This window comes from Alligator mississippiensis, chromosome 7, assembly GCF_030867095.1.
Source record: "Alligator mississippiensis isolate rAllMis1 chromosome 7, rAllMis1, whole genome shotgun sequence".
Taxonomy (NCBI): domain Eukaryota; kingdom Metazoa; phylum Chordata; order Crocodylia; family Alligatoridae; genus Alligator; species Alligator mississippiensis.
In genome coordinates, this window is record NC_081830.1 from 22,643,161 (window position 1) to 22,665,680 (window position 22,520).

The following is a 22,520-nucleotide window of genomic DNA, read 5'->3' on the forward strand; positions in this document are numbered from 1 at the left end:
CACGCTTTATTTCTTTTAAATGCAATTTTTTTTCAAAATTACTTTTAGAATTTGCAACTGTGAATTTTTCTGTATTTGGCTCAAAAGATGCGGAAACCTTTTCCCCAACAATTTGAAGATATTTGTGTTTCAAAGTTTTGTTGCACTTCTAAAATGCAGAAAAGTTCATGTTTCGGAAGGGATCACATTTTGAGCACTCACAGTGGATTTGTTATCAGAAAATGTCCTTTGTTTCTGAAAAACTTAAGTGTTTACTGCTAACATCAGTGATGTCTTCTCATTTCAGGTTTATAAAATGATAAATACTCATGTGGCACTAATTGGCATAGAAATCTGGTCAGATAAAGATAGAATAGTTGTGAATTCATCGGCGGGCGTCACCTTAGACAGATTTTCATCATGGCGTGTTTCAGATCTGCTGGAGCGGAAGAGACATGACAACAGTCAGCTACTCACGTATGTGTCATGTTCTCTCCCAATGGTATTTCCAAACATGTCCAAGGGGTGTGTTTTTAAAATTTCTTTACAGATAAACCAAAGAAGCAGTCTCTAAAGCTGAAAACAAACAACTCTTTTGTGCCACCAGAGCAATTTTTAGGATTGAAAAGCAAAAGCCTATGCCCTTTGTGCCTTATAAACGCTTTTGTGGCCACAACAAAAGACAGTAGTAATTTGTGCAATTTTTTCATGGCCGACATCTATTTGCTTGATGGTGCAAGAGTATGGGCAGCTTGGAGCTGCCTGCATCCACCCCAGACAAGTGCTTCTAGGGCTTGGCAAACCTGGCCCTATGAATTCCCATGAAAAATCAGGCCTCTCAAGCCCTGGGAGCACCTGGCCAGCTTTCCCTTCTTAGAGACGTGTGCCCAGGAATCTCCAGATCACATCTCTGCAAGCAGGGAACATGTCCCCTATTGTCCCACATGATCAACAGGCAGGACAGCGGGGACATGCAATTTGTCCAGTGAAATGGAGCAGCTGTGCTAGGTCACATCCCAGCCCAGATGATCCACATCACCTGGCAACCTCTATTTATATCCTAAGGGACTTTGTTTTATACTTTCAGACACTGAATTGTTGCATGCATAAATGGAAAGGGCAAAATCTAAGTCCCAACAAAGTCACTGGGGCTAAGTACAGACAGTCAAAAAGCCCGAGGCTAGATAGATTCAGTCCTTGCAGGTTAGTCTAAACTGTGTAGACTGAGCCAATAAACAAGGAAACAGGCAGTTACTTCAGATTCCAGAAATGTACCCACATGCCTGCAATGGCCGAGGCTAGAAGCCAGGGCACACTAGAGCACTCTTCCCTGCTGGGCTCGGGGGAAGGGGTTGAGGGGGAAATGCAAAGCATCCTGGGATGCTGGGAGACTGTGACAACATAGGAATACCAGAAAATGTGTTTTTCTAGTATGACTACATTACCATTAAGATTCTGTGAGCAAATCTCATGGCTCAAGGCTTTTGTTGATCATCTTCAGAGGCCAAGAATTTTCTTCCCTTAACGGACAATTGGACAGATGTATTTTAGGGATTTTTTCCCCCCCACTTGCTTTTTCTCAAGTGTCAGGGATTAGACATGACTAGCCACAGGACACAAAGCAGGGGGATCACTGTTCTGAAGTGGTACAGAAAGTTTTCCTTCTTATATGACATGCTGAAGTCCAAATGATAGCTTGGTTTAAACTGTCAGAAGAAACTTTACCCTGGCCACATTGGCTTTTCTAAAAATCTACTCCCATCCCTTGATTGGTCCTACCTCTTCAGTTCTGTTAAAAATAGCACCAATATCATCAGGCTTGCAACAAATCATTATGTTTAACATTGTTATTTTTTTATTTCTTACAGAGGGATTCATTTCCAAAAGGGAACAGTCGGACTGGCCTTTGTGGGAACCATGTGCAGTAACCATCATTCTGCAGGTGTTATTGAGGTCTGATTTGCCTTTTTAGCAGTTGAATAGCATTTAACCAGGATACAATCTTTGTAAGAATGAATAACAGAGCATTTTGATGCCCTTTGGTAATACATTCCATTGCCTAATCACTAAGGAAGTGTGTATAGCGCTATTAATTTGTAAACTGAATGTGAGGATCAAAGCAATCCTACACAAATTGTTGTAAAAGAAACAGATACATGTTTTGACTCTGATGAGAAAATCACAATTTTAAAAGTAGAAATGAACAAACTGCTTTGTAAATGAATGAATGGTTTGGAAAAGAAATAAGAAATAGACATGGGACTAAGCAACAACTCTAGATTTACAGTCTACCACTGAATACTGGGAAAGTTCACTTTTGAAGTCAGAGTCCAAGTCTGATCTCACTAAGAACAGAACTAAAACATCAATGCCAAACACTCCCTGATCTTTGATGAAATTCAGTTTTGTGAGCCCTTTAAAAGGCCTGGGGTCCTAGATATAACAAAGTGAAGGGTAATGTCTGAAATAATGCAGTGTGTTCATCTTGACTTTTATTAAGTTCCATTATCAATGTTATCTGGACTTCTATCTAAAAGAAACTTGGTGCCAATAGGGCTAAGATTCCTTGATACAGTACCATAGCAAGTGCAGAATACCGATCATCCAAAGCAACAGCACTTTTACTTTTTTATCCCACCACACAATATTTAATATTGTATGCAGGCATTAAAGAGACAGAGCACGCATCTACATGTGCAATTAATGTGACTGAACATACTCCAGTTCAATCTAAGCCAGAGTAAACTGATCCTGGAGTCACCATCTACACATGCTTTTAAGTACGGTAATTTACTGCACTGCCAGATGCCACTTGTATCTGACAGGACTATCTGGCAGTGCAGTAAATTAGTCTTCTGCACCCTAACTGCTGCACACGTGTAGACAGTAATGCCTTAGTGTGCAGCAAATAAGTCTGCTGCGCAGTAAAATGTCTTGTACAGGCATGCCTAGAGGGAACAAATGAATGAACAAAAGTATTAACATAAGGTAAAAAATTAAAACTAGGATTGTTAACAAGGAAATATCAAAAAAAAAAAAAAAAGGAATTTAGGTGTCAAATTCTCATAGAAACAGCATGACAATGCTGCCTCTACATCAAAAGTTATACCACTATTACTATACATAAGCGGCACTAGAAAATATTATTTGGGGGGGACTGGCTGGTGCAGAGTGCATCTGCCTGGCTCCGTGCCTCTCTCCCACAGGGCCATTCCAGGGCTAGCACATGCTGAGGCTGTGCACACAGTGGCAGAAGAGTGCATGGCAGGGGTGCTGGGTGTGGTGCTGCGGCAGCGGTGGCACTGGAGCCGCTGTTGCAAGCCCAGTTTGGGGGGCGCTAAGCCCCGATAGCCCCAGCCTTCTGCCGCCTATGTTACTATGGTAGTTAGAGGTGTGAACTTTTAACTGACATAAGTAATTTAGTATAAACTCAAAAGGTAATACCAGAGTATTATATTGGTGGTAAAACTTAGTTCTCAAACTGAAATAAATTATATTAGTATAAACACTATACTGGTATAAACAGCTGTTTTATATCTATTTTATATTGGTTTAATTGTATTAGCAGTATGGTAGGTGTACTGCTTTAACCTTAGTGGTATACTATGAACTAGCAAAACTCTTTTGTGTGAAAAACTTTAGGCTTCTTTAAAAAATCTACTCTGAGGAAACATCCAGACAAACAAAGATATAACATTGAGTTAAATAATTTAAATGCTCTTCAATGAAGGTATAGTAAAATAAACATTAAGAATTCCTTTCCAATTTTCAATTATGTAAAATACCCTCATCTTATCTGTTTTATAAAAATACATAGACACTAGTGCTGCGCGAAGCTTTGGGTGGTGACTCCATTCGGAGGAGATTCGGCACAATTCAGTGGCCGAATCTCTGAATCCGAATCGAACTGGGGACCAATTAAAAGGTCTGAATCGATTCAAAGCTCTCCAAATCTTCAGAAAAGATTCAGAGAGCTGTGATGATTTGGATAGTCCGTGGTGGCTGCAGCAGGGAGCTGCAGCCGGACTCCAAGCTGGTAAGTACTAGGGGTGGGGGAAGGGACCATGGGGGGACTCCTGCCGGCCCCCTGACCCCTGCCTACTCCCTCAGCCCCAGCCACAGCTGCCCCATCTGCCCCAGCTCCCGGTGTTTTAAAAAAAAGCCCCGGTGCTCACCAGGTGCTGCCGGGTGTGTGTGTGTGTGGAGGGGGGGGGGGGGGTGAGGGCGATCCCTGCTGCCCTCCACTTTCCCATATTGTATGGGGGCTCCACACAAGCCCCCTTACCCTCCCTGCCCAGGCCAGCTGTGACCCTTTAAGAAAAAAAAAAAAAAAAAAGGAGAATAGCCCCCGGATTCATTGCTCCTGCAGCAGCCTCAAGGATTCAGGGAGCTCGTGCAGAGCCCCCCACGTGGTGCAGGGCAGTGGGGACTGCCCCCACTGGCAGGATCAGTGAGTGCAGGGCTTTTCTTATTTTTTTTTTTTCTTAAAGGGCTGTAACTGGCCCAGGTGGGGCACCCGTGAGGGCCTGGGGAAGCAAGAGTGGGGTCGGGGGGCTTGTGAAGAGTCCCCCATGCAGCATGGGGCAGTGGTGGCAGCGGGGATTCCCCGCCCCCCCCCCCCCGGCAGCACCCGGTGAATTGTGGGGGTTTCAAAGAGCCAGGAGCTGGGGTGGGCAGGAAAGCCATTACCAGGCTGCGGGGATGGGCCTGGCTGATTCGGAGATTCACATATTCAGGAGCAGCCGAACCTCTGAATCAGATTCAGCTAAATCGATTTGGGACAGTAATTCGAATCACCGAATCGAACCACTGTCTCCCAAATCGGCCAAATCCGAAGCAAATACTAGCTGCTTCACACAGGCCTCATAGACACACACGTATATATGGGAATAGTTATTCAGTTTTTCATTCTCCTCCCGCCGCCCCCCCCCTTCTATACATAGTAACAACTTTGTAGAACTATCTGTTTGTTCTCTTTGTCACAGGACCATAACAGCAATCCAATTGCAGTTGGAGCAACTGTAGCACATGAGATGGGCCATAACCTTGGCATGAATCATGACACCAGACAGTGCAAATGCAATTCTGAATCTTGTATCATGACAGCAACACTCAGGTGAAGCTTTTACATTTGCAGACCAGCAGAGTTTGTGATTGCATTAAATTAATATAGCTGTAGTTAATTGTGGTCCTAATCCAAATCCCTTGAGGTCAGTGAAGTATTTTTATTTGCTTCCCAGAGCACTGCATAAGGGTTTGAACCTACCATTTTAAAAACAGACTAGTGATTTTATGTGCCTTCTTCTATGTGTGTGCAACTGGGGATTTCCTAGAAAGGCCTGATTTCAGAAAGAGCTCAGGCAATGGCTTTTTGAAATACAGGTCCTGTTAGTGTCCCTCATGCTGGGACTGTTTGAAATGGAAGCAGTCAAAACTCACAATGGCAGACAGAACATCCTTGTGATGTTCGTGTCCTGCTGATAAAGGCCTATCTATAAATGATTAAAATAACTGTTTCTTCCTGTGAAATGAAGAACCCAGAAACCATGAATCTTGTGAATACTTCTGTGATGCCTTGTGGTGAGACAGAACTTACCCAATCTGTGCAAGACATGCATTTTTTTCATATCCTGAAAGTGGACTTTGCAATTAAAACAGTGGATTTATTTTATAGAGTGAAACTTGCACTTCCAATAAGCACGTCAAGCATCCTGAGGTTCCCAGTACAATTTGATTTAACTTGAGTTAAAACACATTAAGCAAATACCCTACTTTTCTCTTAGGCAACCTATCTGCATTTTATTAAAATGGGCTTGCTGCATTTTTTCCAGGAAACCCATTGATACTGTGTTGATTCAGTGTCAATCAAAGTCAACAGAAAAATTCCCGATGATTTAAATGGGCTTTGGAACAGGTCCCAGATGAATAATGTTCATGTAACCCATACTGAAACATTCTAGATGCGTGCCACTCTTGTGACTCCCACTCTCTGTTTTGATGTTTCCCCACTGATTTTCTTGGAAACTCTGCATCCTTTACTTACTTCTCTTTTTCTTATCTGCTCATTTGCTCTTTCCCCTATGTCTAAAGGGTGGTTGAGGATTTTTTTTCTTTTGTTAATAATAGTAACTGGATAGGCTATTCAGAGCTGAGTTTGAAAAATAACTAATTAATCTTGCTGCCATGGGACAATAGTAGGGAAAAGCTGAGCTTCTAAGGGTGACCCTGCTACCGTTTTGTAATGCCCCAGGAAATGGAGATGATTTCTGTAGGGTGTTCATTACCTCTAAAATGGTTACCTTTTTAAACTTTTCCCTCCCAAAATATTTTAAAAACTTAGAAATTTTACTTACTGAGTTTGTGAAAAGTATCCTATAGGTGAGTAACTGGGTTAGGGCCTTCATTTCATTCAGATTCCAAATTGCAGTACTTTTCACAGCTATACTCTTGGCAATAATTGAAACATGTTGGTTCATCTCTACAGCTACAAAATTCCCAGGGAATTCAGTTCGTGCAGCCTGCAAGAGTACGAGCAATATATTTTGAGCAAGATGCCACCCTGTCTCCTCAATGTTCCTGAACAACAAAACATAGTAGCACCCCCTGTTTGTGGGAATAACTTCATAGAGGAAGGAGAGGACTGTGACTGTGGAACTCCTGAGGTATGCAGGAATAGTTTTGAAAAATATTGTACATATAAGTAACACCACAGAAGCTCTGGGTCTTTGAACATAACCTACATTTTGATAGATATTTACAAAATCACCTTACTGTTGTACAATAAGTCCTGATTACTAGAAGTCTTGAGAGACATCTGAAGCTTTCTGTAACTTGAGGGTGGAATAAAGGGACTCCAGTGCTACTGGAAATCAGGCCCTTTGTCTTCTGCCCTGAGAAATGCAGGACCCCATAGAAAGGCAGGCTACTCACTTTGCAAAAGTGAATCTTCAGTGAATGGATCCTCAGGTGACATCTAATTAATCTTTGAATAACCCTGAGTTCAGTAAAGAATTTAATTTTGGTAAGCTTTGCATGTTTCTGATTTAAATCTAGAAGAATTAGGGTAGACATAAATGGTCATTAGTTCATGGAAGCACCTTCCTTGCTCTCTCCAACTTCTACAATCGGCACTACCAGCAGTTCTCCATGGAGTATTCAAGCAAATATCATAAGCCAAAATATAGTGCAGCCTAAAAACTCATATGGAAATGTATTTCAACCATTCTAAAAGGAACCCATGTCAAAATGATGGGTATATCTACACAGCAATCCAGACACTGGATTGCATCTTGTATAGAGAAACCCAAGCTAGCTTTAAACTAGGTCACCTAGCACAGCAGCATAGGCCTCCATGAGAGCTACCCCATCCCATCCCACTCTTAAAGTAATTACCTGACAGTTGATACCTGGGCTGCTAGAGTCAAACTGCTGTGTGAACTCAAGCTAGCTAAATTATAACAAGCTTGGATATGTCCACTTGAGCAGCAGTCACTTGCCATCTGCAATGCAATATAGACAATATCTGTTCTGAATAGAACTGAATGTTGAGTCCAGAATAAATTGTACGCTGGTTATGTCAGAATAAGGTAGAAATGTCTTATGGGAAGGAATACAATCAGCAGTTTTCTCAATCCTGTAGTTTCATAATTAACCACACAGCAGCTAAGAACGTTTAGGATCAGATTTCTTCACTGTACAAAAATATTTGTGATGCAGTTGTATTGCACAGATCCATCTCTTGGTCTCTCTAAGCTAGTACCAGGCTGTCCTACCGAGAACGTGCTAATACTAGGTGTGCTACAGGGGAACCAAAATACGAAGCATTGTGCTGTACCAGTAATGTTATCTATGAACATTTCACAGGAATGCACGAATGTCTGCTGTGAAGCCGCAACATGTAAACTGAAGCCAAACGCCGCATGTGGATATGGAGAGTGCTGTGAAAACTGCCAAGTGAGATGCTTCTTCATTCACATTTATTCTGCAGTTACTCAAGGTTTTTGGGGTGTTGAGTCAAACAACAAGACACTTGTAAAATGGAACTATGGCTGTTAGCATTTTTCACTGTGGTAGCATCATAATAATAACCAGGCCTTGCGTATCCCAAGCATTTTTTACTGGAGTTTTTCAAAGTACTTCACAGAAATTAATTTGGTCTCTCAGAACTCCTGAGCACTGCCCATTGTTTTGTTCAGTTTCCCTGGACAGGTTTCGGGAAACTGATATTCCCACCAGCCAGATCCTCAGCTGGTGCAAACAGACAAGTCTTAGAAGAGAGTGTAAGCAGGCCTAACCCCAGATGAGGATTTCACCCAGGCAGTTACTGTAATTCATACAGTAAGTCTGAGGCAGAAATGGGAAATAAGATACATCCCACATCTATGCCTCAACCACAGAGCTGCTCATTTCCTTCCTATTAAGTCATGTGAGAACAGCACTTTATTAAAGACAAAGAAATAACAACAGGTCTCTGCTCCAAGCAGATTCAAATCCAGACGGGACATTACACAGTGAGATACGAACAAGAAAGGATGCACGGCAACTGGTCTATGTGACAAGGGTTTGTCAGTATAATAGCTCCATTTTGCACGCAGCGTGAAAAGATCAGACCTCTTAGCCAGGGAAACCATGCCAGCAAACCCTCCCTTTCTCCCCCAGTCACACACACACACACATTTTGATGCAGTTATACTAGCCAAAGGAAGTTCTACCAGATTCATAAATGTCATTCAGATGGGTGGTGTAAACATTTGGGGGGTGGGAAGGGACATATCTGTCCCCCCATGAAGGGGCATTTTGCCACAGCTCTGGTGGCAGCAGCTCCATAACCAAGATGAGCCCTGGGGCAGAGGGTAGAGGTGATGCTCCATATATCACTGCCAGCAAGTTGTACGCATGCTCCAGAGCTGGCCCTGTGTAAGTCCCTTTTTCTATATAGTACAGACTGATGCCATACTTGTTAACCAAATGCACCAGCATGCTACCTCCATTGTTTTGCATCTACTGTATCTCTGATGTCCAGAGTTTGGTATTCAGCAAAGTATATTTTTCTAGTCTTGTGCAAAATGGCCATAGCTGCTTAACCAGGGATATCTCACTGGAAATAATTCAAGTCAGCAAATACATTTTCTGTGCTGAAATAATCCTCTCCTGTGATATTGTTTTAAGTGTTTCAATGCAACAGCTGATGTCCCTTTAAAATGACTCAGTAAAAGCCTTCTGTAGCTGGCAGTGGTGAGCTTATAGGAAGGCTTCTGCTGACACTGATCAGCAAGCTCATGGAAGGAGCCTAATCCTGCAGTCTGCAGGCGTGCAGAAGTTTGACTGGAGATAAAATTCTGTCTTCAGTGGGAGAGATCTAAAAGGAAGGATTACACAACCGGTCTCATGTGGCCTGGTTTTCAGAAGTGCTAGACACCAAACCCTTGAATTTAGTGTGCGGTATGGGCCTCTTCATGCCATTAGAGTTTTCAGTTCATATTCATTCATATTTTAAATATGAAGGAGTGGAATGGCTAAATCTACTGCCTTTTCTCTCTGCTGCAGGTTAAAAAAGGAGGAAGTATTTGCCGAGCAGCCAAAGACGAGTGTGACCTATCTGAGACATGCACTGGTCAATCCCAGCAGTGTCCAAAGGATCGATTCCGAGTGAATGGGCACCCTTGTAAAAACGGTCAAGGTTACTGCTACATGGGGAAATGCCCCACCCAGGCTGACCAATGCATCAAAATCTGGGGATCAGGTGAGTGGATGGGTTCACAAAGAAAGAATCAAATTGTGGAGACCAAAGGGTTTGAAATAAATTCTTCTTGCTGTAGAACAGGTTATCATACACATTTCAAGAACAGGCACCTCTGGGTACATCCAGATGAGTGCTCACACGTGCTTCCCCAGGGACAAATAGCAACGGTGCATAGTTGTGCCGCTGTTACTTGTGCGCAGGAAACACCCATGCAAATGCATTGTGGCACATGGAAAGTTGCCCCGTGTGGGGTATGGGAGGCTGGGGCCAGCAGCATTCCCTGGGGGCCTCCTGGGGCTCCAGCAGCTACAATCTGGGTGCACAGAGCCTGGCCAGCAGCTGGAATGTGGCTCCAGCCAGCCAGGCTCCTGTTTCAAGCAGCGCCCATTTGTTTCTTCGGTGCAGGTTTTTTTTTTCTTTCAACACCAAGATCTCTGAGTGTCAAAAAACCCTGCCGTGCTGCAAATTAGCAGTGCAGCATATGCAGTTTGTAGCACTGCAGATGGGTCTGTGGTGCTGCAAACCACATGTGCGCACTCGTTTGGACATGCCCCATATATCTATATAACTGTGCTATGAAGTTGTAAAGGCACAGGCCTGGTGTCTTTGAATTTCACCTTTCACAGAAACCAATAGACATATTCCATAAAAATAAAAAAGTGCCTATCTTACAGTGAGTCCTTTTTATTGTCAGGATGAACTTATTGTTTCTCAAAGCAGACAATGACCAGTTTCTCAGCATGGCATGAAATGTTTATAAAGCATGAGACCACTGTTTAAAGATTTCTTTCTTTGGAGAAAGTATTTAATCTTCTTCTCCATGGGGATATACACTGGAAGACAAAGGCCACAGATGCCTCTGAAAAAGAATGTGTATTATGGAAATAATAATACAGCTTTTTTATCTTTGTGACTAAAATAAGCACCCAAATATAACTGAATTTCAAAGAGAGTTGAGCTCCTAAATCTTTTAAGTGTCCAAACATGAATCAGATTCAGAAACTGTCTCAAGCTCTTCTGACCCTAAATGCTTTATCTCGTCCCCCATTCCCCACTCCTCCAAAAACAAAGAAGAGTCCAATAGTTATAGACTGAAACTATATCGATAGCAGTCTTCTCAAAATTTGTAGCTGGTTTATTGTACAAGTGGTGCCTCCTCCAAGAAAATAAAAGCTTTAAAGATGCAATTCCAGTCTTTAGAGCATGGTTAACATTATTTTTATGCATCAGGTGATCCCTATTAGTTTCACGACCTTGGTACCACACTGCACAGAGACAATTCAATAGACGTATCTGGAGAAAGAGGAAGCTGGAAAGCAATTCTTAGTTAGTAAGATAGCTACTTAGTAATCTTAGTAAGACAGCTTCACATCAAGATAACCGGTGGGGTGGAGAGTTTTTGCTTGATAAGAGAGGAAAACACATTGATGCAGAGATGATTATCATTCCTCGTATTTGCTTAACACACCACAGAACTGGCAGAGACGGGGAGACAAATGCCACTGCATACTATCATCAAATTCAATGTTAGGTCCTGACTAGAGAACCTTTATTCATGGTATTTAAAAGACAAAAATCCAGTTTGCTCTCCTGACACCCAGTACCTCACATCCTTAGTGCTATTTTTATTCAAGTAATAGCAATGCATGATTCAGTGGAGTGAAGCACCACTGCAAATACAATTAGATGCATGTGTTACCTGTCACTTCAAAGTGAGGGTTATTTCTCCAGCAGGATGGGTCATTTCTTCAACTGATGAAGCCTACAGATCATGAAGAACAGAGGATATGACTCATAGCATATTTTTTCCCTTACTTTTTATGACTTCATCTCATTTTTCTCCTCCCCAGGTGGAAAGGTAGCTGAGAAAAGCTGCTACAATACAAATAGGGACGGGGTTTATTATGGATACTGTAAAAAGGAAAATAACAAATTCCTTCCATGTGCTGACAAGTAAGTTGTTACCTCATTGCCATTAGTGGGGTTCTAGGAAAGAGAAGCAATTCATGACGCTAGAATGATGCGGGAAAGGAGAACTCTACGGAGGCTGCTTTGTGCTTATGTTTTTAACCAGGATTTTCCAGTAAAGGAGGTTAGCTGCTTATTGCAAGAGAGAAGTATATTTTCTAAATGCAGTTCTTTGGGGAACGTTAGTCTAATGCAGTATAGTAAAAGCAAAAAAGGATTGAGCCTATATGCTTGAAACATGGCTTTGAAATGCAGTATGCCTGTGTGTGTATGAAAAGGTAATTTTAATTGTGTTCGTACGAAACTGGGTAATTGAGTGTTGGAGGGGGGGCAGAGCTTTTCAACAGAACAATGAACAGCAAAAGAAGCAGAAACTGGGCTCAGTTCATTTAATCCAGCTAAGTACTGTAAGTGTCAGCTACTCCTCGGTGCAGCCAGCAGGAACTGAGCACCAGGCTTGTTTACAAACTGGAATCAAAATATCCCAGAATATAGCTCACTTCTAGTGATTTCAATTTCAAGTCTGAATGCAGACACAGGGATTTGGTATTAGGTAAAAGAGGTTTATAGTTGTTAGCAGTTGAAAGGGACCTTACAGATCATTAGGTCCAGCCCCCCTGCCCTTGGGCAGGAAAGACTGCTGGGGTCAGATGACCCCAGCAAGGTGGGAGTCGAGACACTTTTTGAAGATCGCCAGGGTGGATGTCTGTACCACCTCTGGGGGGAGCCTGTTCCAAACTCTCAGCACTCAACTTGTAAAGTTTTTCCTTATGTCTAGCCTGAAGCGATCTTCTATCAGTTTGTGCTCGTTGTTTCTTGTCCTCCCCTGGGGGGGCCTTAGTGAACAGATGCTCCCCCCATTAACGTTCAATAAGTGTGCTTCCTCACTATTCTAGCCAATGAACTCTTTTGTTTCTACACAGAGATAAAATGTGCGGGAAGTTATTCTGTACTGGTGGAGCAGACATGCCCGTGGTTGGAGCCTATGTGTCTTTTGACTCATGCAAAAGCAGTGTTCCTCACTTTGAAAAAGAAGATATAAGCTTAGTCGATAATGGAACTAAATGTGGCAATGGCATGGTTAGTTACTCAATTCATCACTTGCTTTCCTTATGCAATTAAGAGCAGGTTATGAAAGCTGAAAGTTCCTTCTTGCTGATCATGTGTGCTTTGAATTTCAGGTGTGTAGCAATGGCGTATGTCTTGATGTTGAGAGAGCCTACAGGTCAACAAATTGTTCTGCCAAGTGTAGAGGACATGCTGTAAGATTTTAGCTCTTATTACTACAAATACTGATACATACACACCCACGCACTCTTGCATGTGAACAGCCCAGCTGTGATGGTCTAATAATGATTATGGGAGGATTTATGTTTGTTTGTTCTTATAAACCAAAGGGTTGGGAGTTTGTGATCAAAGGGAAGAACCCAGGAAAAACGAATCTTGGAGTTAAAGCTTCCTATAATTTCATGGGAGTAAATATAACCTAACAATGTATGAGGACTTTTGCTAAGGAAAATGCATGGAGTAAAGGGGTAAATGGTTTTAAACTACAGCCTCATCACTGAATAGCAAATGGGACTAGAAGACAGGGTCCTTGTTCAACCCTTGGGGTTCTGCAACTGACTTCAGGTATAACACTTCCCAAAATTGTTTCTCTGGGACTTGCAAGCTCCATCCATACAGTGGGAATTATCATGCCTGCCCTCCCTTTTCAAGTACCTAGAGGGTTACAGATAGAGGACCTGATTCCAAGGCTCATCATCTTGTGCTGTTATTTACACTTGTGTAAAAATGTGGCCAATCCAAATGTATGTGTATTTTACCCTTTACTAAGGGTACATGACTGCAGAAGGCACAAGACCGTAGAGAAATGGCCATGTGATATACTACTATTATGTGAGCCAAACCCTGGTTCAATTAAAATGAATGGTGATTTTTATACTGTATTCAGAGGGACCAACAGGTGCCTCACCCAGAGCCTACTGAAAGCAATGACAAGACCCACACTGAGACCAGCAAATTTCAGATCAGACTTACTCATTTCTGTAGAGGGAGTCAGAAATCTGTTCTTAAAATGGTTGCAGTCTGGATGAACACTCTGGAAGTCAGTAGAGTTGAAACCGAGCAAATGAGAAAAAGAACTTGGCTTGTTTTTAATTGGATGGGCAACCATAATTTTTTGTGAGCTCTGATAGTATTCAGCCAATGTTGTTTTCATCCTTTTCTCCAATTTAAAGACCAATACTAGATTTCTCCTTCCCTAGGTGTGCAACCATGAACTGGAGTGCCAGTGTGAAGAAGGCTGGGCCCCACCAAACTGTGAAGACTCCACAACAGTTAAAAGTGAGGACCTTGCAATAATCTTGTACCATCGAGTGAGAGATTGCTCAGAATAGAGACTGCATCCAGATACAATGCAAGCAGCATAGTGCCATTAAGTGAAGCAACATTGATTGATACCAGCTGTAGATCCAACCCCAAGTACAGCAATTTCTTTCTTTGAATATATGCTCTCTGTCTGTCTTTAGTCAGAGCTGCTTATTTGAAAGGCTAGAGCAATTTGGTAGTCCTGATACCCCTATAGGGGTTATGCATCTATGAGATAGGGAGAGAGGGAGGGAGGGAGGGATGCGGGGGAGAGAGACAGTGTCTTCACAGTGGGAAGGCTTCTATCTTTAAGCTCCTGAAAGGCCCTTCTGAAGGAGAATTTGGGACTGTGACTATGTCCCTCTTGAGTAATATGTGCATCTGCCGTCTCTTGATGTTGTTTGGAAATAATCACGTTGCACTGTATTACTACGGCAGGTATCGCCATCATTTCTGGTGTCTTGGCAGCCCTCACAGTTATTGCCATACTGGTTGCTTTATTCATCCGTTACCAAAAAAGTGAGAAGAAATATCAGAGGTAAAGCATTCACGCTTTTGAGAAGTATCTGGAACAGACTTCAGATAGGAGCTTTAATAGAGCAGAAAAGCGATAAGCCACCTCAAATCAGTGGGAATTGGTTTCTTAACTTCATTTGGCTTCTTCGAATGCCTGAGTGTCCAGAAAAAAAGTGGAATTTTCAACCACCAGATCATCAGAAATTGACCTGGTGTCACCCCTACCTCTCAGGATTAATTAACATTCATACAGTGCTCTTTGGGGGGAGTGGAGGAGGAGGGAAAAGTAAGCTACTTAATAAGTGTTGAGCAAACAGTAATGAGGTAACAAGCCAGGTACTGAATGCTAGCCATTCATGGAAAATTTTCCAGGATTTCATGTCTTTTTTTAAAGGGGATTGAGATTAGATGCACACACTCAAGTGAAAATCCTAATTCATGTGCAATTCCTTTGTAGTAGCCAGGAACCAGCTATATCTGGAGCCACAAACCAAGCCTATGGAGGGCAAGAACCAAGAAGAAAAGAACATCCTGCCCCCAACGTGCCTAACCAGAAGGTAAGAAGCTAGAAGCATGATTGGGTTATAGACTGACCAACTAACACCTATGAGGTCAGATCCTATTCCACGTAGCAAGCACCTACATGGCTTTGGGCATGTAAATGTGATCCTACTCCACTCTGTTTCAAGCCCCTAACAAGCCATGTCTGACTTTTGTAGCATGCCACCATCTTTGCATGCGATGAAGACCTATCTACATTTTATGTTAATAGTTTTCAAGTACTTGAACAGGGTAGAACACAATCATGCATATGGAAACTGAATCATAAATCATACATATGTGCCCAAGTCTCCTGAGGCATCTAATAGGTGGAGTAGGATCTTGTCTCTCATGATTGTAATAGAGATACTAAAACAGCAAAACTCACCTTGTATGATATGTTATCTTTACTAAATAAGAGCCTATGTCTAAACATTCACATAGTGGTTTGAAAACAGTTATGGCATTCAGGCTCCTGCCCTGCATCTTCTGTTCCCAAATCTGGAAAAAAAGTGGGCTCCAGATCCAGTAACTCCAAGTCTCATTTCTGTGCTTTGGTTAAGTCTGGATTGGGTGGTTGTAAAGCAAAACTAACAAACAAAATAAGTTAAAGGACAGTTCACACGGGCTAGGGACAGACATTTAAAAAGCCTGAGCCTGAAATCGACTCAATCTTTGCAAGTTAGTCTAACCTGGCTAGGCTAAACCAGTTTGTAACCCTACAGACATCCTCTCTGCACTGAAAAAATGCTGGCACATGCCTGCAGTGGCTCAGGCTAGAAGCCGGGAGGTGCTAGAGCAGCCCTTCCTTCCCTTTTATAGTGCTGAACTGAGGGGGATGTGGCCAAGCCCCTGCAGGATGCTCTGAGTAGGGAGGGGTTCCCCCCACTCCTGAGCAGCCCAGCAGGGAATTGATAAGACAAGGTTTATCACCCCTAACTCAGTGTTTATCACCCCATTAAGAAAACAACAAAGGGACATTACCAGCTACCTGTTGATTCTGCCTTTGTCCTGTCTGCCACAGCACAGACCGTAGCCAACAAGTGGCTGCTAGCTCATGCTGTGTATCTGTGTAAGGCAGAGGGGACGGGGCAATCCCTGCATAGAGGGGAAGTGGGGAGCGCAAGCCATGCAGATGCCTACAGTTTCTGCCAGAGCTGCAGCGAGGGAGGAGAGGGGACAGGCCAGCCCTGCTGTGGAGCGGAGAGCTCTGCCTAGTGCAGAGAGCATACCGGGATGCTGGGGGAGTCTGATTTAACTTAAATCAGCAAGGATCAAGTTTAATTTCAATGTTTTCTGTTTTTAGTTCAATGATACAAGAGTTCTCCTTCCCGTACCTCCAGCACAGGAAAACAAACCAAACTTTCATCGAGTAAGGTTATTTATAGATTTTTTTCTATTAATTTTATTTTTGGTAAGGAACCTTTCAAGGTTTATTTGAAATCTCAAATGTATAGCTTGCTAGAAAACTGTAAGTCACCTTTTTGTCCCATGCCACTAACACTGTAATTTTATTCCTACTCTCTTAGCAGACCTCAGAGAAAGGATCCAATAGAAAGCCAAACACCAAAATGGGTTAATATCCTAATAAGGGGTTTTAGAAAAACTAGGGTGAAATCCTGCTCCGTGAAATGAATGGCAAAAATCTAGTTGACTTCAGCAGTTAGGAATAAATCGCTAGTCTATTTAAATTGGGGTTATTCTGAATTCAGTGCTGTTCTTTAGCAATATCCTTGTCATTGTCTTAAGGAACAGAGATCTTCATGTTTCCTCTATGTGCAGACATGGAGACGTTCAGGGTAAACATAGCATTGTTTTCTTCTTTTTCAGCCTATCATAAAGCCAAGCATTCCACCACCTCCAGTTCCTACAAGCAAACCAGCCTTTTTTCCTGCCACAGGTGATTTTGTAAGTACACTCCCATATCTCCCATATATTTATTTCTTTCCTGTCTGGAAATATTGTAATAGATAGGTGAGACAACTTAGTAGCCACTTGTTTCTGAAGAGGAACAAATCATAACAGTACATAAATAAGGAAATAAATAACATTTAAAACTTTTTTTGTCACAGGCAACAGGGGGGAAATCAGCTCCTTCACCAGTCAACAAGGGCAAGCCTCCACCTCCACGCCAGGTAACAAAACTATTATTAACTGTGGACCAAATTATAATTAGCCTCCTTACTCTATAGTGTTCCCAATGACTTCAGTAGAAGCATTTTTGGAATAAAGTATCATTCAGACAAGTAAGAGAATCAATACCTAACTCTTTCTGATTGGGTAGGTCATGGGAATATAGGATTAACTTCATAAGATCCAGCTTCTGGTCCATCTAGTCAGGAGTCTCCAGCACTGGCAATTTTTGCTGTTTTATAGGAAGTGGGAAAAGCCTGTCCAAACCTGTGCAATTGCTGAATTTAATTACTTGGGTTTTTTTAATATCGGTCACTTGATTTCTTCATGTATTTCTTTTCACATAGGCTTTAAAACCCCCAACTACACCCAGAGTATGATGCTGCTGAAGTGGAAGTGATCAATGGAAATTTACGGAAATTTGGAGAGGCACTTTCTCTCTGTTCACCTTCTGGGTCTTCCATTTACAAAGGAAACAACAGGGGTCCCTAGTGGTCCATACGTGGGTTTTGCTTATGTTTTTTAAACAAATGTGATGTTCTTATCAAATTAGCACAACCTGCCCATGCAAGCTGTGGAGAGGGAAAGAGAGCAGAAGAGCAAGTTACACAGAGGTGTAACGTGTACATAGGTTATTAAATCAACCTTTTATATATTTATAGTCTTAGAAATATGAGAGTTGGGAATGCCTGGTATACCAGAATTGCTTTGTAAACTCTAAACTAAATTAAATTTCTGGATCAGTGGTCCAGCATGCATTTCAACAGGGACGATACTCGATGTTTCATGTGCAAAGTTATACTAGCTGGAAAAAAAAATCTTCCTGACATTCAAAGGAAATGAACTGATGTCCTTGAAGTGTGTGTCAGGATTACCCATCTTCTTGGGTATTTCATCAGCTGTGTGTACAGACTAAAAGCAACTGAGACATCAAAAATATCTATTCTGGTTCTAAAAAGAAAAGATCCTTTTGGGATTATATTACCCCTTTATTCTCTGCAATTTAAAAAGTCCCAGAGTGAGCAGAATGGCTCTTTTGTATAAGGAGGACTAGAGATGTGACCATAGATACAGAATATCAAAGTCAAACAATTTGCTGCTTAGATCATGGTGCTCCAGGAGCGCATTCTTTACTAGCCAAAATGGAACTTCATCTACTATAATTCAACCAGGTTAGAAAAGTTATAAAAAAAAGCAAAAAAAAAGTCTTTAATTTATTTTATCCACCCCTTAGCTCAGAAAATATCTAATAGTTTTTCCCTTCCAGCATATACACACACTGGTATTTTTTTAATTCTGGGATTGCTCGTTGCACTGTGGTGTGTTATTATTGTAAGGCTACTAATGAGTACTAAACCGGGCACACGGTTTTATTATTGTAGGACACTTCCTGAGTATGGGGCTTTGCACACTGGTATACTACTATGGCGTTGTTCATTAGTTCTGGCATGTTGGCATTGGTATTGTTGACACTGTTGGCCCACTGGCATAGATTTTAATGGTACTGTTGGCATCGATATTATTGATGCTGTGAGGCTGCTGGCACTTTTGTTATTGTTACCATTGGCATTAATATTATTGATGCTTCTGGAAAAGATATTTTTAGGATGAAGCACACGGAAGTATTTTTCAAGGAATAAAGATGTTACAAAAAATAAAACAAAGGTGAACTTGAACTTATATCCAAAGCACTCAACTTTTCAGAGCAGTTCCAATTGGAATGGGGTTTGGTTCTGGGCCTGAATCAAAATCAGAGTCGCCTTTTTTGTTTTCAGAAGAAAGTGGGCCTGAAGAAGACAGGCTTCTGCCACTCAGGCACAAAACCCTTGCTAAGAAAGATCACACGATTGCAGAACCATCAAAACAAAATCTTAGTCTTGTATTTGCCTCAAATTGAAATTTGGAAGAGCGTTTTAAACTCACTCTGTATGAGGTTCTCACCACTGCCTTTTTGTTTCAGAACCAGTCATACAGGTGAAAACCACGTTTCTTTTGTTACACCGCGATTACCTTTAGGTTGTTAATCAAGTACTGTATATTCTGTAAAGTAAGACTGATGCAATGCAATGCTAATATTCTTCAACTTTCCTTGGAGTTTGTTGGTTTGGGGTGCAAATTTAGGAGAAAGATTTATTGGAAAATTATTATTTGCCTTCACTTCAGCATAATTTCTTCTCTGAGTTTATTCAGAGACTGACTTTAATAAAAGCAAGTCTGAGTATGGTATATGGGAATAAAACTGTTTTCATGACCTGTGAATAATATATTTATAAAAATCTATTCACAAATAAAACTTGCAATTTTAAAATGCAAAGCTAGTTAGTGCCCAGTAACTGCTGCTTATTTGGACCAACCTTCCAAACAGCGCTGCATTTACACAGTAATTGCATTAAGTATAGCTGAGTATAGTATATGCACAATCGCACTAACTCAAGTTTATAAACTCCTGAGCAGGTAACTTCAGCTCTATTGTTCTGTTAGGCAAACATGACATCTACTGTTAGAAAGCCTCAATTGCAAGTAGAAACCAAAACCAAGCTTCCACCATAACCACTTGTAACCTGGTCATAAAAAGAGACTAGATTAGTCAGGCATGATCTACCTGCTACGAACCCGTGCTGGTTTCCCCTCAGCATCATTTGCCCTGCCGGGCTCTCGCAAATATGAGCCTTGATAATTTTTTCGAAGACTTTGCCTAGGATGGAGGTGAGACTGACCGGCCTATAGTTGCCTGGGTCCTCCTTCCTCCCCTTCTTGAAAATGGAGACCACATTGGCCCTTTTCCAGTCCTCCGGGACCTGGCCTGTGCGCCATGAGTGTTCAAATATTCCCCCCAGTGGCTGTGCAATGATGTCAGCCAGTGCCTTCAGTACCCTCGGATGGAGCTCATCCGGGCCTGCTGACTTAAACGCATCCAGTTCCTCCAAGTGACTCTGCACCATCTCAGGGTCTACGCATGGCAGTCTGGTGCCTTGCTGCTGCCTCTCTACAATCCCCATGAGAGCCTTGTCCTGCCCCTCACTTAGGAACACTGAGGCAAAGAACTCGTTGAGGAGTTCAGCCTTGTCCCCCCTGTCCGTCACCAATTGCTTCTGCCCATTTAGTAGGGGTCCTATTCCAACCTGGGCCTTCCTTTTACTCCCTATATATCTAAAAACAATTTTTTGTTATCCTTTACTTGGGATGCCATCCTCAGCTCCATGGTAGCTTTGGACTGTCTAACTGCCTCCCTACAAGTGCGAGCAGAGGAGGTATACTCCTCTTTGGTAATCTCTCCCCGTTTCCACTTTTTATATGCTCCCCTTTTAGTCCGCAGGCTGCCCTGGATTTCTCTGGACAGCCAAGGAAGCCTCCTGGTCCCTTTCCCTCTTTTTCCTCGCATCGGGATCATCTCCCTCTGTGCCCAAAGGATCATTTCCTTAAGGCACAGCCACCCTTCCTGGGCTCCCATCTCTTCAAAACTCCTACTCTGCAGTGCGTCCTTGGCTAATCGCCTGAGTTCATTGAAATCAGCTTTCCTAAAGTCTAGCACTTTCACCCTACTAGTTACCTTACCCACTCGACATCTTATGGTGAAATTTGCTAGAGGGTCGCACCCAGAGAGTCATAGTGGATCGGTCGGTATCAACCTGGAAGGGTGTGGGCAGTGGGGTCCCACAGGGCTCGGTCCTTGGACCGATACTCTTCAATATCTTCATCAGTGACTTGGATGAGGGAGTGGAGTGTACTCTGTCCAAGTTTGCGGATGACACAAAACTGTGGGGAGAAGTGGACACACTGGAGGGCAGGGAACAACTACAAGCAGACCTGGACAGGTTGGACATATGGGCGGAAAACAACAGAATGCAATTCAACAAGGAGAAATGCAAAGTGCTGCACCTAGGGAGGAAAAATGTCCAGCATACCTACTCCCTAGGGAATGACCTGATGGGTGGAATGGAAGCGGAAAGGGATCTTGGAGTCCTAGTGGACTCCAAGATGAACATGAGTCGACAGTGTGACGAAGCCATCAGAAAAGCTAATGGCACTTTATCGTGCATCAGCAGATGCATGACGAACAGATCCAAGGAGGTGATACTTCCCCTCTATTGGGCGCTGGTCAGACCACAGTGGAGTACTGCGTGCAGTTTTGGGCGCCACACTCCAAGAGGGATGTAGATAACCTGGAGAGGGTCCAGAGAAGGGCCACATGTATGGTTAAGGGCTTGCAGGCCAAGCCCTATGAGGAGAGACTAGGGCACCTGGACCTCTTCAGCCTCCGCAAGAGAAGGTTGAGAGGCGACTTTGTGGCTGCCTATAAGTTCATCACGGGGGCACAGAAGGGAATTGGTGAGGTTTTATTCACCAAGGCGCCCCCAGGTGTTACAAGAAATAATGGCCACAAGCTAGCAGAGAGCAGATTTAGACTGGACATTAGGAAGAACTTCTTCACAGTTAGAGTGGCCAAGGTCTGGAACAGGCTCCCAAGGGAGGTGGTGCTCTCCCCTACCCTGGGGGTCTTCAAAAGGAGGTTAGATAAGCATTTGCCGGGGTCATCTGAACCCAGCACTCTTTCCTGCCTATGCAGGGGGTCGGACTCGATGATCTATTGAGGTCCCTTCCGACCCTAGCATCTATGAATCTATGAAAACCATGAAGGATACTTAGAATATGTTCACAGATGACATCTTCAAGGAGCTGACCCACAAATAAATAAAACTCCATTTGTAGTCAAAGAATTTAAACTAATTTTCACCAGCAGAATTTCTGCCCCACAATATTATCACCTTAGATCGAGATAGGCAACCCCTGGCATTTGTGCTAAAGTGTTGCACATTAAAGCATTTTGCTTGACACTCATGCCTTGGGGAAGGGGCTGGGGCTGCGCAGCCACAATAAGGATCAGGCTCCTCATGGCTTCCCCACTGTCTGCCCCTGGCATGCCAACATCTTACAAGTCAAGGCTGCAGACATTTTTGGTGCACTGGTCAAAAACGTTGCTCACCCATGCCCTAGATCTTGCAAGTCTTAGCATTACAAGCAGTTGCAAACTGAGACTATTCTTACATGAGTGCCTGAGACAGGCCTCTGTGATCAGAAGAGGAACAATTCCAGCTTCACGTGCGTGCACTAGTTGGAGTAAAAAGGGGGCACAGCCAAATAACACCTCACCACATAGGCGACTGGTGGGGGGGGGCATATGCCCCCCCCCCCCCCAACAGGGTTGTCCCCACTGCCGGTGCTGTCAGCAGCTTCTGCGGGTGTTTGCCAGCCCCATCCCTGCTGGTGGCTT

General features: G+C 42.8%; 1 protein-coding gene across 2 annotated transcripts in view; it reads left to right on the forward strand.

Moving 5' to 3' along the window:
- LOC102563297 (zinc metalloproteinase-disintegrin-like NaMP) overlaps positions 1–19,499 on the forward strand; it is a 39,289-nt gene extending 19,790 nt beyond the window's left edge. The window contains exons 9-24 of one of the 2 annotated variants that reach the window (XM_019482454.2): positions 287–456; positions 1,848–1,932; positions 4,965–5,095; positions 6,464–6,641; positions 7,843–7,932; positions 9,526–9,721; positions 11,572–11,674; positions 12,613–12,769; positions 12,871–12,951; positions 13,957–14,035; positions 14,498–14,597; positions 15,036–15,132; positions 16,422–16,487; positions 16,946–17,023; positions 17,188–17,250; positions 17,596–19,499. In XM_019482454.2, coding sequence (XP_019337999.2) covers positions 287–456; positions 1,848–1,932; positions 4,965–5,095; positions 6,464–6,641; positions 7,843–7,932; positions 9,526–9,721; positions 11,572–11,674; positions 12,613–12,769; positions 12,871–12,951; positions 13,957–14,035; positions 14,498–14,597; positions 15,036–15,132; positions 16,422–16,487; positions 16,946–17,023; positions 17,188–17,250; positions 17,596–17,628 — 1,707 coding nt within the window. In that variant the 3' untranslated portion in view covers positions 17,629–19,499. Of the gene's footprint in view, positions 1–286; positions 457–1,847; positions 1,933–4,964; positions 5,096–6,463; positions 6,642–7,842; positions 7,933–9,525; positions 9,722–11,571; positions 11,675–12,612; positions 12,770–12,870; positions 12,952–13,956; positions 14,036–14,497; positions 14,598–15,032; positions 15,133–16,421; positions 16,488–16,945; positions 17,024–17,187; positions 17,251–17,595 lie in introns of both variants that reach the window. The other variant, XM_006274644.4, reaches the window with a different exon arrangement.
- The last annotated feature ends 3,021 nt before the right edge of the window (positions 19,500–22,520 follow it).